Genomic DNA, 14965 nt, shown 5'->3' on the forward strand with positions numbered 1-14965 from the left:
AACAAAATCAGAAACAAACAAATGCATACAGAATTCTTTTATTTAACTTAAATCATGTAGTACTGAAACTACTAGAAAAAAGCAGAGTAAGAGAAACTAAAGGAGCCTTAGCTTCAGCCATTCAAAATAGACAAAGTTTCTTCTTTTCATAATGTAAAGAATCCCGAGTATATCGCAATAACAGGAATAAATTCTTACAACAGAATATACAAAAACATTTTGAAATTTTTTTAATCTACTGATTCATTTTAATATAAACACAGGAATTTCTTTAGGAATAATTTATACACAGCAAGTCTTTTTATGTAATAAATTGGCCATGTTATTGTTTAATTTTCTCTTAAAAAAATTTAAACAAGAAAAATTGGAAAATGTATTTGCAACTGCATTCATTCCTTAGCACTTTCTAGTTTTTTGTCCCAGAGGTAGACAAACTCTGGCCAATCCTTTCATCTCAAACCTCACTGGTTCAGAAAACAGAAGAGAAAGGCATCCCTGTCCACAGCAGAGAGGTTGGATCTTCAAGATTTTTAAATAACAATAAATAGGGACCCTCCCTTGCTCATTTCAACAAAGCTTCCAATGGTGCTCAACAGCTTTAGAGGCTGCACACAAGCATTTAAAGTGATAAGAAATTTGCAAAGAATTCTTCAATAGTAATTACCAAAACCACCTTCCCTCTTTCCCTTAGGCAGTGGCATCCTTCAGAGCACGAGGAGCAGCAAACCCCGCTCTGTTTCCCTGACCAGTGAGGCTCCTGACATCCATGAAGGGAACTGCCCTAGACAGCAAAGTGAAATGACCAGGTAAGAGGATCCCACCCAACCAGAGGGCTCTGGAAGACCAGGATACTGAAGATACAGAACATTTTCCCACCTCCTTTACTCACTCGCTGTATACTGGGTCACAAAGCTTGGGCGGGACGGGGGAGAGGGACAAGCCATGAATTGGACAAGTCAGCGATTCCTTTTTGGCATATTGTAAAGCTAACTAGTAACTGGTACCATGGAAAAACTGATCACAGACAGACACACCCACACACGGACACAGAAAAGTGCCCTTAAATTATATTTTAGGCATTTATAAACTACAAACATTTTATAAAATTATTCTATGTACTTACAAAATGCAATGAAACATTTAGTTAGTTCTTGTAAACCAGATCTTCGTCAACTGACTACCCGTAATCTACTGGACTTAAAGCCCTATTGAAAATGCTAATTAATGGTTACTAATCAACAGAACGCATACCCAAAAAAATATATATGAGCACACACGCAAATGCACACACACAAACTAGTGAAGTCCTAAGGTACTTGCAGAACAGGCCGACTGTAGGCGAGACCAATCCGTACAGGCTGATGCCAAGCACTGTCACACTCCTGGTAAGGAATTTACTGCTCCAGCTGCAAAGTCCAGAGGTTCATTTACAAGTACCAACAATCAGAATTGGGACACCTGAGCGCTGATGCTGTGCCACAGATTAAGCTCAGGATACTACCTCAAACTTCTGCCAAGCCCTGTGTCTCTGTAAATCCCCACTGCTGCGTCCTTTGTTGTCAGGTGTCTCCCCACAAACTCCTCCGTGCTGACTGACCCAGCTGCTCCACGCCAGAGGCTGTTCAGCACCTCTGAGCAACCAGTTCTGAACCGAGGTGTCCTTCGAAGCCCTCCTGTCTACTTGAGTTCTGTATCTTCAGCACCCCTGGCCACTCGTGTTGTTTCTACACATCACTCTTCAATCCTTGTCTGCACATCTACTCATGGGTTAAGTTGCAATATCTGGCTTTATCACTGGTTAGTAAGGAGTGGATCCCTTGCACCTTCCTCCACTGTTGTTCAGCCCAGTGATTGAATACACGGTTGACAAACAAAATAAGAATAACAGGAAACAAGTGTTACTTGTACTAATGGAATGAAAAGGGTTTAAATATATATATCTATATTATAGATATACATATGCAGATATATATATGTATATATAGATATATATGTATGGAGTTACACCAACAATAGGAGTGTTGTTCACTTAGACTCGGATTGAACCCAACACCCCTCAGCAGTTCTCAGAGGGCCTGACAGCAGCTCCCTCTGCTCACCAGTTGTCCTGGGCAAACTGGGCTTTCTTTCCTTTGTTTTAAGAGACCAAGAGGAGCATCAGTGCACTTGGAACCACACAGCACTTGGCACCAGCTGGGAGGAGCAGGGGCATCACACAGGGTGGCTCTCCACACCTTGCACCATGCTCAGCTGCCACCTCTGGTTTATCATCCCACCAAGGAGCACCTGATTTAGTGCCACGGCTGTGTCTGCACAGCAGTCGTGTTCCCTGCAACCAAACCACCTCCTCTGCCAGGGCACTGAGCAGTGCCACTCAGGAGAGCCCAGAGCAGAGCCCTGCAGTCCCAGCCGCCTGCTCCCCTCGGCGACGCCAGCTCGTTATCCCACCGCATCGGAACATCCTGGTGCCGTTCCTCAAAATGCTGGTTTTCAGGGCTGGGTGGGCTTTTGTGTTTAATTTATAAACAAACTGGATTACTTTAACTTTATTCAAACATAGCTGAAGATCTAAATAAATTTTCCATACCAGACAAGCCAGTGGTCTCAGGGAAGAACAACATTACAAACCATATTATGACTCTATCAAGCCAACATTAATTCTCAGTTGTTCACATGCACAAACAACTCAATTTACTGTCCAAGGGAAGTCTGCATGAAAAACCCATGTGAATAAAGCTATTCAAAATGCACAAAACACAACAAAAAAAGCTATGGAAACAAACAGAACAAAAAAGGAATTAAGCTTGAATTGCAAACACAGAATGCAATGGTATCATGAAGGTGGTTTGGTCCAGGAGAGCTGACTGCCATCACACACGGACACGAGGCCTCGTGGCTGTCTTCTACTGAAGTGCTTTTTGAAATGCTTCTTGTGATGCTACGTCATTAGTGTTTCTTCCTAATGCATTGTAAAACCACCTACGTACAATTCTACAAACCAGAAACTCGGACAGTTTTAACAAAACCCTCCTAGCCAGCTGAAAGATCTGAGGATCTCCAGTTGTGGTAATCAATATGTGCAAGGGAGGGGAACAGCCACTGCACCCAAAGGTCACTTGAACATCAAACATGGAAAACCAAACGAATATAGTGAAAACTTCCAATTTTGCTGGTTTCTCAGGACTAGGTAGAAAAGCTCCCTCCAAAGACAAACTGTAGTAGTTAACCACAGCACTGTGTATCCAAGAGGCCGGGTACAACTCCAAGTAGCCAAGCACCACATTACTCAGATACCACAACCAACACCTGCACGAACAGCTGCCAGAGCTGGAAAAAAAGGAAACATTATACAGCAAGCTGATGGCAAGCTTGTGTTAGTCCTGTGTGCTTGTAAACCAGTTACACGCTGTCAGAGGGCAGTTAAAATTTGATGGCTGGTCCATCAGAATCCACAGTTACAATGCATATAAACAGGGGAAGAAAAGGGGACTGACTTTTTACTGGCACATTAAAAGAAATCAATTCAATGTTAGTTTTGAAAAAAAAAATTTAAAAAAAATCAGTGCTCTCATCAAACAGAAGCAGCAAAGACCAAAGCTGTAAATTTGATGTAGCAGCCAGTGACAGGTTTTGGTCAAGAAAGCAATGCCCTCCCATATGAGCCAATTTATTTTTGGGTTCTGATTCAGCCAAATATCTTTTTGATGCTTGTCACATCTGAGCAAGAACTGGCAGGAATGACTTAGTCCATTCTACAGGACAAACAGAAAGAACATTCCCTTTAGTATTTCTTCTGGACCTTCAAACATTGTAAACATTTGAATTCTGTAACAGATTTCATTAAATACTCACAATTTGGAGTTCCCATATCAGGTCAGCTGCATTTCCACTCATCCAAACACGCAGCATTTTGCTGCTGACCCAAGGGCTGCTGTGACAGAACATTAAAAAGCCTCTGTGTTTCCTTAAAGAATGGTCACCCTAAGTCAGACAACTCTTGGATTTCTCCTCACAACAAATTTTAAGAAATGGGAGAAACCCCTTGGAATTGAGGCAAATATTCTGAGGTGACCCTCTGTGACAGGCAGTGACTGTTCCCCTCCAGAACCTAGAGCATGTGGTATATGGAGTGAGAGGTTACCAGTATCAACGGCATTTATTGGCTGCTGAGAAATGTGAGATGTATTTTTTTTATATACACACATATAAAAAAATAAGAGTGAGGTAGATAAATGTTTGAAAAAAAAAAATCAAAAACTGTCCCCCTGTCATACTCTAAAACCCTTATCTCAGTATTTAAATTCGTTATGGGGCATCTCTACAGTGATTTAAACTGATATCACAAAAATAAATAAAAAATCCTACATAGAATACCTTCTTAATTAACTTTTTTGTCTTTTTCATTTTCAAAAGGGAAAAATAACTATGGGACAGAGGCAAGAGAAGATAATGGGACCTAAACTACACAAGCAAAAAGCACTACAAACTTTTAAAAAAATCTCCAGTCAAAACTAGCAATCAGTATATTTTTACCCATTGTTCTTACTCAAAAGATTTGAACATTTCCATCCCAGAACCACCTCTTCCTGCCATCGTTTGGTTGGATCAGTGCTAAACAAAGGCCTAGACTGGAACTAAGGTAAGATGAGCAACTGCTGCGACTCCTCGGGTGTCGACTTCCTGACGGCCCCTCCTTCCCCTCTCACCAAGGCTTCTGCAACTGAACAAACAAGCTCACTCGTCTTCTTTTGTTCTGAGGTTTGGTCTGTGATTTAAGCCACAAGCTTGGACTTGTACAGGTTTCCATAGCTGCCAACACTTCACTGTTTGCCAGCCAAGCCGGCCCCAGATCCGAGCTTCCCACCAGCCCCACGGAAACGGCGCCGGGGCTTCCCTTTGGTTGGGGGTGGTTTTCTTCACCGGGGCTGGGAAGTGCAGCCCAGGTGCCCTCCCACGAGGGGCTCCCTCCACGAGGGCCTCCCCATCAGGAAGGGGAAGAGCTGGGGGTGGCTGGAGCCAGGTGATCGACGGCCACCTTAGGAATGCCTGGCATCGCCAGCTGCACCTGGCACAGCTCTTGTTCACAGGGTGGAAGGGTTAAAAGAATCTTTTTAAGGATCGGTGACCCAAAAGCCTGGTGTCTGCTGTTGTACCCAACTAATAATTTAAAAAGAATACCTGTGTGTGTGTGTGTGTCTGTGTGGGGATGGGCGGGTGGATGTGTGAACAAGCGGGGAGGGCAGGAGGGGTAGGACCCTTGTACAACAATGAATATAAACACTGAACAAGGATGTACTAAATAGTTAACCTTTTGTTTCTGACCTGAGTTTGTATCACGCCTTGCACTGTAAGAGACTCTGTGCTGTCTGGGCAGAGGTTAGTGGGAAGGAAGGAAAATGGGGGCTTAAAAACACCACACCACAGCACTGCCAGAGTGTTCCTGTGCAGGGTGTCCCTTCTTTCTCCTTGTCCCCCTCCAAAGCCCTGTAGCCCACACAGCCAAGATGTTGTAAAAAAACTAATGGGAAGGAAAATAAAATTTAAAAAAAATTTAAAAAAAAGGAGGAAATGTATTTATAAAAAGGCATTAAACAGTTCATGGCAAATCATATGAAAGGTATCAGTTACTGGGAAGGAGGAAGTAAAAGTTACACACTATAGTACAAAGCATAAGAAAATTTGTTGAAGTGGAAGGGAAGGGAAGGAGGGCAGACCTGAAGGTTTTCATAGATTAAATCCACAAAGATAAAGAACAAAAAAAATAGCAGCTTTTTTCTGTACAGACATATAGATGAGTATCTGAACCGTAAGAAAGTTATAAAAGTGACACAAAAGACAATGTGTATGCAAATGATCCATGGTCTAACATAGAACTGCAAGACCCTTCGAGAAGTCTTAATAATAAAGAGAAAAGGTCAACAAAGCATCATATACTTGAATCCGGTTACTGCTTTTTTTTGTCTTCTCCAATTTATGTTTCTAGGTGTTTTTTCCTTGCAAGCCTGGGAAGGAAGGCAGGCTGCAACGATGGAGATCTCGGCCGCTTATTTTCAGGTTTTTCGTAACTCATTTTTGGCGGGCGGTTGACTTTTTTTGTACGAAATGCACGTGTTTGTTTAGCTCACCACTGCCAGTTTTGTCCAGAATTCACTGGGATGGGGACAGGGGTGGAGGGAGGGCTGGTTCTTTACCCCATCCCTTTTATCTTCTCCATCACAAGAAAACAAAAAAAAAAATCACATTTTGTCCAGTTTTGAAAAAAGATCTAGACAATTTGACTTTTTTTAATTTTTTTTTTTTTTAAATACCAGTGCATGACTGAATAGAACATATTGGTCAGGATCTGTTTTGAACAGAGCAGTTGATTACTGTGCTCCTTCCATGACTACAAAAAAAACAAAAAAGAAAGCAAAAAAACAAACGAAAACAGAAAACAAAGAGTTCATTTTTTTTGGCAAAATTTGGCAGCGTTGAAAATGGTAACAGCCTTGGACGAATGATGGCCCTTTTTTATTCTTTTACATGTTCCTAAAAAGATTAAAGAGCAACATTAAAAATCCAGTCTTTAGTTTAGGGTTTTTTTTGTGTGTGGTTTTTGTTTGTTTGTGGTTTTTTTGTTTGTGTTTTTTTTTATAAAGACCTACAGTGTTAGGCAGGTGCTTGCAGGGGTACCGGGAACCACCTGGCCTGCAATATCTTTGATCTGATAAAAGTGCCGTACGGTTGAACTTGCACGCAGATATGTTTCCCATTATGAAGCAAAAAGAGAGACAGAAAGAAAGAGAAAGAAGAGAGGAGAGAGGAGAGAGAGACATCAGATCTCAAGTTTTCTGTTGCTATTAAGTGTTAACATTTAAGAGTTTTAAAAGGCCAACTGTGTGCCCCATGACTGGAGTCCTTGACTGAAACAAACATCTGCTTGCATATTGAAAAAAAAAAAGAAAAAGACGGTAACTTGTTTACTGAAAAAAGGGTTCTCCCAAGTGCAGCTATGGCAGTTCTGAAGATCCACTGAGGTACAGTAGGCTTTTGAATATATTGTGATTTTCTTTCTTTCTTCCCCCAATGCCTGTGTGTGTGTGTGTGTTTTGTTTCCGCGAGGCTCCGAGGATCAGCAGGCCGAGGACTGGGGCAGCGGCAGCGCCCTCTCGTTCTTGCGGCCCCCGTTCATGTGCGCGTACGGCTGTCGCTCCTCGAAGCTGGCCCGCAGCACCACCACGCCCGGGCCGTTCTCGGCCTTGTGTCCTGAGTGCTTGTCAGTGGGTTGCAGGGTGGAGGAGGGGTCTAAAGGAATGCTCTCCATGTTTTCAGTCTCCAGGTCAAGCTCCTCTGTGTCCGGAGGCTTGTTCTCTTCACTGTAGAAGAAGGAGACCTCTTTGAAGGCTGGGTCCAGCTCGTCTTTGATGCTACCGATGATTTCCAGGAAGGAGGGTCTCATTTTCGGGTTGTACTGCCAGCACATGCGCATCAGTTCGAACCTGGGCAGGGAACACACAGGAGAAACACTTACTGAGGGCTTTTAGAGCCATGACTGGGTCAGACTGTCGCCATGACATTTTATGAAAAATCCTTTGCTAGGATTTTTCTCCTATTCTAGCTGAGAAGCCTCAGAAAAGAAATGTAAACAATTAACTGTCTGATGGCTGTGGAATGTGGTCTGGACATTGTTTACCAACAGGTGCATCTTTCATTGCTTCATGTGAGTTGTTTCTACTTAATAACCAAAGATGCAGCTGCGTCGGACTCTGAGAGTCTCGAGCTTTTCTTATTCATTCCTTGCTGTTTCTTTCTAGCCTTCTGAAGGATCTTTTTCTCTCTATTCTTTTAGTGTAGTTTTAGTATAGCATTTTAATGTAATATCATGATATAATTAAACCAGCCTTCTGAAACATGGAGTCAAGATTCTCATCTCTTCACTTGTCCTGGGACCCTCAAACAAAACCGTATCAGACCACGCATTTTAGAGAATCATTCCATCCCCAGGGAAGCCAAAGAGACAGAACTTCCCCAGGCTGAGATCCCCAGGGTGGTACACCCATAACCAGCCATTTACACAAGAGTTGGACTTGATGATCCTGGTGGGTCCCCTGCAGCTCACAATTTGCTGTCAACCTCTGTGTCACATTTCCACCTTCCCTCTCACCTCCCATTTACTCCCATACCTCCTACCTCACCTCTCCTGCTCCCTCACACACACCTGCCCACACCTCTTGTCCTGTGGGTACCTGACATCCAGAAGCATTGCCTATTTTTTATTCTGACTTGGTATTTCTCTTTTTCCTCTAAATTACCCTATGTTTACTCTGCCACAAGCTACATGATTGCAGATGCTCTTAGAGTATCTTTTTCAAACAACTCATCCCACCCCATCAATACTGACTTGGAAAAAAATAAAAATAGGAAATACACACAAGGTAAAGCACCGCCTTTTTCCCCTGAAAGAAGAAAATTACATTAAAATTAATCGTAATCCCCAGTGGACATTTGCCAACCTCAAAGACATTCTCTAATCTTTTTATTTTAAAATTAGGTTGTTTTCATTTACGGCCAGGGATGCATTAATATTTTACAGAGTGTGAGATCATCTGTTTAAGCACATCCATGATTAGATCTGTACAATGTCCCATGCTGGCAAAACAAAACCACAAAATGAAACTGTAATACAGACATAATGAAAACAGCATTTTCATGACACAGCAAAATTGGAGATTCCCAGGAGACCGCCCTGAGCTTTAAACATAACACAAGAAAGGATTTCACCGTCTGTGAAGGTGGAATAGGGATGTCTTCTGTTAACACCGCACAGTAATAGGACAAATTTAAATAAGAAAAGGAAGATTAGCATTAATTCTTCGAGCCAATCCTCTGTGTACACAGTGCTGAGAGGAACACTCAGCTGTGTGGAGGAAGTCACTGCTGGCCAAAACTACTACTCTGTGCTAGAGTAAAAATGGATCTAAAAATAAAATAAAGCCAAGAAAGATCTCTCAGTTAAGGTAATGCACGTGTCTGACTCACCTGCCAGCACTGGGACGTGCAGCCCCCGTCAGACCCCCTTGGCCTGCTGGGGTTTATTTCCCACCTCTGCCAGCCTTCCCTTAAGCCAGGTCACCTAAACTTTTAGTTTCAATTCCAGAGAACAACACCACCGTATTTCCAACTTCCACAGATTTTCAGGGCTCAAATGAGCAATTCTATTTGAGCTTTTCATTAGCTCTCACTGCCTTGTGCCCTCAGTTTACCAGGTCTCTGTATCAATGTGAAAAATTTTTATTTTTAAATTAAATAGACAAAACCAAACAAATTCAGGACCTAAGTTCATCCCAGAGTAATGTCCCTGCTCTAGAACAACCTTTCCAACAGGACTGACACTGAGCTGGAGAAGCCTGGGCTCTGCAGCCCATGGTGGGTCTGGAGAGAGTTCAGGAGCCCTGGCCTGAAACAAAACCCCAGCAGAGAAAGCCCCAGCCCAGAAACTCAGGAAATCGGGGAAATGCTGTTGCACCTCCACTGTGCTCTCAGCTGAACCAGCAGAGAGGGCAAGTGGCTGTGTTTGGGCTGCAAACACTGCTGAGTGCCTCAACCAAACCCAAAGCAATCTTCACTGAAGTGCATCTGAAGTGCCCAATATCCCTGCCAGGGCTCCACTGGCAGCGCTCCGTGTGAACAAACGTCAGCCACCTGAGAATGGCCTTGTGACACCCAACAAGAGCTGGCAAAACCAGTCTGTGCCGGGAGAGCTCCCCGGGTACTCAATGCTGCATTGTAACCGCACGTAGACACGTAAACACTGCCCAGCTCCTGCTTGTTTTTGAGTCTGAAAAGCCTTTCAGAGCAAAAGCGGAGCCAGACTATAAAACTGCACCGTACCCTCACCCACAAGGGTGAGGAAAGCTTGAGACATAAATATATAAAATCCATTTCTGTTACTTCATCGCTGTTTCCCTTCCAGCTGACTGCTGTGTCCCTGAATAGAAGCTTGGCTGGAGCCAGGAACTCTGGATATTCGCTGGCGCTGCGCCCCGAGGCCTAAGGGCAATGCTAAGGAGATACCACAAGCAGCGGAGTAATGCATGTGACATCAGCACAAACAAGGACATGTGATGTTTCTTTTAAGCCATTCCAGATTTAAAAACCCTACAGAGTTCCCATAAAAGGATTTTTTTTCCTTTTTAACTCCGTGTGTTCGCAGGCCTTGTTTACATTATCTTAAACAAAATAAAAACGTTTCCAATAGACAATGGAGGAATTTACAGGCTGTTAATACAACCTGAGCAGATTTATAAAGTACGTTCCTGTCTGGTGGCAAGTGAGCTCCAAGGAGCCTGAGGCACCACCATGGGTTAGGGGAATAGCCAACATCCCTCTGTGCATCTTTTGCTCAAGGAACTGAGCAGAAACTGAGTTCTGTTTTGCACTGAGACAATAAAAATTTAAAAAACAGAAAATGGAAAGTTCCTATAGAAGCTGCATTCCATTTGTGCTTTGCAATACACTTGATTTGGTGGGGGAAAGCAAAAGGATCTCTCCTTCCCTGCTGGTGCCCTGTGCTGCCAGTGCCTCTGCAGAGCAGACCCCGGGTTCTAAGCAGGAACAAAGGGAAATCAGCACTGCGTAAATAGTCTACAATGCATGTGGGGGAAGCAATCCTGCTTCAAAAACAGAGTGGAATTCCAGCCTCCACAACTTTTAAAAGCCCCATGGGAACACACTGTCTGAGAGCTTCAGCTGTACCAAAGCTCAGTGCCACGCAGCCGTCACCTGATGAGCAGTGCCATAACAATGGGAGGACATAAAAACATCACTGAGTGCACAGGAAGAGGAGAAAAACAGCAAAGCTTCTCCTGGCACTGTCTTACTGAACCATCTGTCTTATTGCATGGTTCTGTCTGCAGAGCCACGCGAGCTATGCCAAGAGGGTGTAGCATAAACACAACTGAGGCTTGTTTCACCCTGTACAACAGTAAAGAGCCTCCAGAATTACCCTCCCCTTTGTGCTTTGCCCTTTTCACAGGGATTCACCACCTCCCAGCCACAGGACAATCCCCTGTATAATCCCCCTTTGCCCAAGCATCCTTTGCCCTGCACAGCCACACTGTAGAACAGAACCTCTCCAGAACCTAAAAGCTACTGACCCACCGTGCCAGGGTCAGGGCAGCCCAGGCACTGACAAGCACTGCAGGGATGGAGACACAGAGGGTCCCAGCCTGCCTGCACAATTCATGGGGGGAACACGAGGTCCTGAGGGGAGCTCCTGCTCTGTGGCTGCAGGGTGCAGGGCTGTGTCACCATCACAATCACCTGCATGGCTGAAAAGAGCAGATTTGGTGACAGCAAGATCCTTCTTCTCTGTTGTCATCTACATTTCCCCACAGCAGTTACCTCCTCCACCTGTTCTGGAGGTTTCTCTCTGTCAGCACACTCCCCTCTCTCCACAGACAGCTCCACTGATGTTCTGACCAGAGTTTCAGTTGCTTCCAAGCCAAACTAATTTAAAGAACAAAGTCTCTGTGCTTTTGTAGGTATCCCATGAGACACAGGAGCATAGAGCTCCTGTTCTCACCTGCTTCCAGGCAGCACCAAGCCCAAGTGACCTCCCTGCAGCCAGGCTCTGCTTTTGGGACATCCTGAGTTAACATCAGGAGTCAATACTAAAGTGTCACAGACCAGTCTCCACCAGCAAGAATGTGCTACCACTAGCACAGACATGCCAAGAAAGCTGCCTTGAAACACAATCCTCTAGCAATCTCCACAGAGAGGATCCCTTGGTTTACAAAGGGTTTCATAAAGCACTGGAGACAGCAGTGGCCTGGGATGCAGAGAAAGATCCATGTGCAAGTTCAGGGCTCTTAGACACTTCTGCCCATGTCCTCATCTTGCTGTAGCTCCCCAGCTGAGAAGGAGGTTATGGGCCCTGGAGAGGACCTCTGCCTACAGAGAGGCCTCTGGTCCTGCCAGCAGTGTGTGGGTGAGGGCTGGGAGCAGTGGGGAGGTCACTGAGGGTGGCACAGCACTGTCACAGCTTCCTGGGCAGGGAAAAAAGTGAAAACATTCAAAGAATAAAGCGCCACAGGAACGTAAGAGGTTTTTTGATTGCCAAGTGCCTGTGCAGGGAACAAAGGTGAAGATTACTCCTGGAGCTCTCTACTGTTATTCCTACAAATGCCTACTTGAATTTTAACAGATTTGGATGTCTGTATTAAAACAAAGACAAAACAAGTTGAAAGGGAGCAAAAGCAAGTCACAATAAGGTCATACTTCCCCCCTCCCCCCTTTTACATTTGGGATAAAGCCAAAATGTTTTATACTCAACTTTATCACTAAAAAAAAGCAAACCAAAAAAATCACTACCAGTGTGGCTGTGCCTTAGGTCTGAGTTCAGCCTCATTCCTTTTTCTGACAGAGCAAAGCAGCACAATTCAAAGGCAGATTTTTTTTTATTCAGCACCTCTGCACTGTCAGGCTGAATCCTGCTGGGCAGAACCAGCGTGTGAACAACTTCTCCATGAGGAGCAGCACAAGAAAGGCCTCAGCTCTTACACACTGGTGCAAAGATTTGCTCTGCCAGACTTTAACCAAGTTCTCCCAGCTCACAAGCCAGGACCTTGAAAGTGGATTCATCCAGCAGCAAGAGCCCTGAGAGATTCCCTGAGGAGGGGAGGAAGGAGAACTGGGTGGGCTGCAGCAGAGAGAACTTCTGGCCTGACTCCCCTCACACCACACATGCCCCAGCTTAACAGGGAATTTCTAATGCTGGATCTCTCCCCACTGAGGTTGTTCTCACTGTAGAGGTGCTCTCTCCTGTGAACCCAGGGAACTGAACCCATCACATCCCTGTCCCTCCCCATCTGTGCCCAGCCCATTACACAGCTCTGTGTTCAACAATGTCCAGTCAATCCCACTGCCAGGAATTCTCCACAGCATCTCGAAAGGGAAGGAATGTGAAACCAAGGAATCACATGGCAGCTACACCTCCCCCTGCATATACCACCCACCCCCCTCAAACAACAAAACAACACTGCCTGTCATCTGAAACCACAGCCAGGCTCCAGCCAAAAAAGCTATTTTCCTAAGAATCCCAAGCAGCTGAGGCCCTTAAGTGATTGTATCCCTTCTGGGGGCCTCCAACAAATTTCAGTAACTGCAAGACACAGTATTTCCTTCCCAAAAGTCAGTTTGGGAAGTATATCAAAGCAATAAAGTCTGAACAACTGAAACTGCTGTACACAAAGGCCAGCAGAAGTATTTCAGTAATGTAAAGCTAAAAACTGAAGCTGCTGCACTGCACACCCTCTGCTGCTGTGAGGCTTTGGGTCGATCCTGGGGCAGGGAGAGGTTTTTCAGTGGAAAACCTCACCCTGTGCTTGCAGGGAAGGAAACTTAGCAGGGGGGATTAGTTTATCTCAATAGGACAAGTGCTGTGGCTGAAACAGCAGATCCAATCCAGCTTCAGATACATTGATTTATCTGTATGGTGAACTAAAAAGTTGAATTCCGCTGTTTACACACATTTCAGCTTGTCCCATGCTCTTTTCTCTCTTTATGCTCAACAGAATTACTTTCAGCAGAAGAGATATGATTTAGGCACAGAGCCTCCTCATGTAGCAAATGTCACTTATGAAGTGACATTTTTATTAAGCCTGATTTTATTCAGTAACACAAAGCTTGGATTTTGTTTGCTTATTAGAGGAGATAGCCCAAGCAAACTTGTTTTCTGGAATGTCTCACTACCATAAAACACTGGATTGACAGAGCCTGGGCAGCCCCTGCACGCCTCACTCTCTAAGAGCCCCTCCTGTGGTAGCTGCCAAGAGCAGACCCTGCAGGGCTCAGGAGGCACAAGCTGTGCCCACAGGGCAGTGGTGGCACTTACAGCATGTCAGGACAATTGTCTGGCTTCTCCAGCAGCCCCCCTTCCATGACGAAGCGCAGCACCTGCTCGTTGGTCATGCCCTGGTACGGCTGCTCCGCCAGCGTCGCGATCTCCCACAGCACCACTCCGAAGGACCTGCAGGAACAGCACAGCTTTAGGGCTCCCAGCCATCTTTACAAGGGCGTATTTCTTACAAGATGCTGAGTGCTGGGTGTCCACGGGTGTTTTCTTTTACCAAAGAATTCCAGTTGCTCAAAAAACACGAGCCTGTGGTGACAGTCACAACCCCTCACTGCTGACTTCGAACACCTCCCCTCTAGTGAGAAAAGGGCTCAGGTGAGAAAAACTCAGTTACCCCTTTGTGACAGGCATGTAACTGTGTTGTTGAAACACAGCTTCCAGCTCCTTCCAGATAACTACAAAGGACAGTAGAAGTGAAAAAAGCAGTTTGTCTAATAATAGGAATTGATTACTGGCAAAGGAAGATAAGCATAGTTATGTAATTGGGTAGTTTGGACGTAAGTATTGACACTTTCTAAAAATATCTCCATTTAAAATTAGATTATTGAGCAGACACAGCTCAAATTGTCTGCCCTGCACTGAAGAGTCATCCACTTTTAGAGCTGCTGGGCAAAGAAGGAAAATCTCGATGCTGTCTGACTTGTGTGGTAAAATGCTGAGTCAAGCTGAGTGAAAAACACACAGTTCCACTGGGGGGGAGTTATGAAAACAGGAGTCCAGTGTCATTAGCTGGTTATGGCCCTGTGGTTTTATCTTTCAGATATCCCTGGGATCTAAACTGGTTTGCATCTGGAGCCAGAAGCCACAAACTGCCTTGCAATTGTTTTCCTTTTAGGGGAGGGAGGGACAGGGGGTCAACTCAACATTTGGGTGCCTTTGAAGCTTCTTTGATCACTGCAGGGATAAGGAGGACAAGTCTTGCACACCTACTTGTCAGATTATCCTAGCAAATAAACTCAGATTGCTCCTTCCAGGCAACTACCAGCCTTGAAAGAATGCAAGATGCTGAGGATTTATTTATAGTAATCCACCCTCACCCTGAACAGTATTACATTAATTTTAAAATGTCCT

At 44.6% G+C, this 14965-nt stretch overlaps 1 protein-coding gene across 2 annotated transcripts in view; it reads right to left on the minus strand.

Moving 5' to 3' along the window:
* Positions 1-22: 22 nt before the first annotated feature.
* IGF1R (insulin like growth factor 1 receptor) overlaps positions 23-14965 on the minus strand; it is a 172375-nt gene continuing 157432 nt past the window's right edge. For both annotated transcript variants that reach the window (XM_041418296.1, XM_041418295.1), the window contains exons 20-21: positions 13874-14008; positions 23-7478 (exon numbers count right to left, since the gene is read on the minus strand). In XM_041418296.1, the coding sequence (XP_041274230.1) occupies positions 7112-7478; positions 13874-14008 (502 nt within the window). In that variant the 3' untranslated portion in view covers positions 23-7111. The remainder of the gene's footprint in view (positions 7479-13873; positions 14009-14965) is intronic.

Source organism: Onychostruthus taczanowskii, unplaced genomic scaffold (assembly GCF_017590055.1).
Source record: "Onychostruthus taczanowskii isolate IOZ18803 unplaced genomic scaffold, ASM1759005v1 scaffold6, whole genome shotgun sequence".
NCBI classification, from domain to species: domain Eukaryota; kingdom Metazoa; phylum Chordata; class Aves; order Passeriformes; family Passeridae; genus Onychostruthus; species Onychostruthus taczanowskii.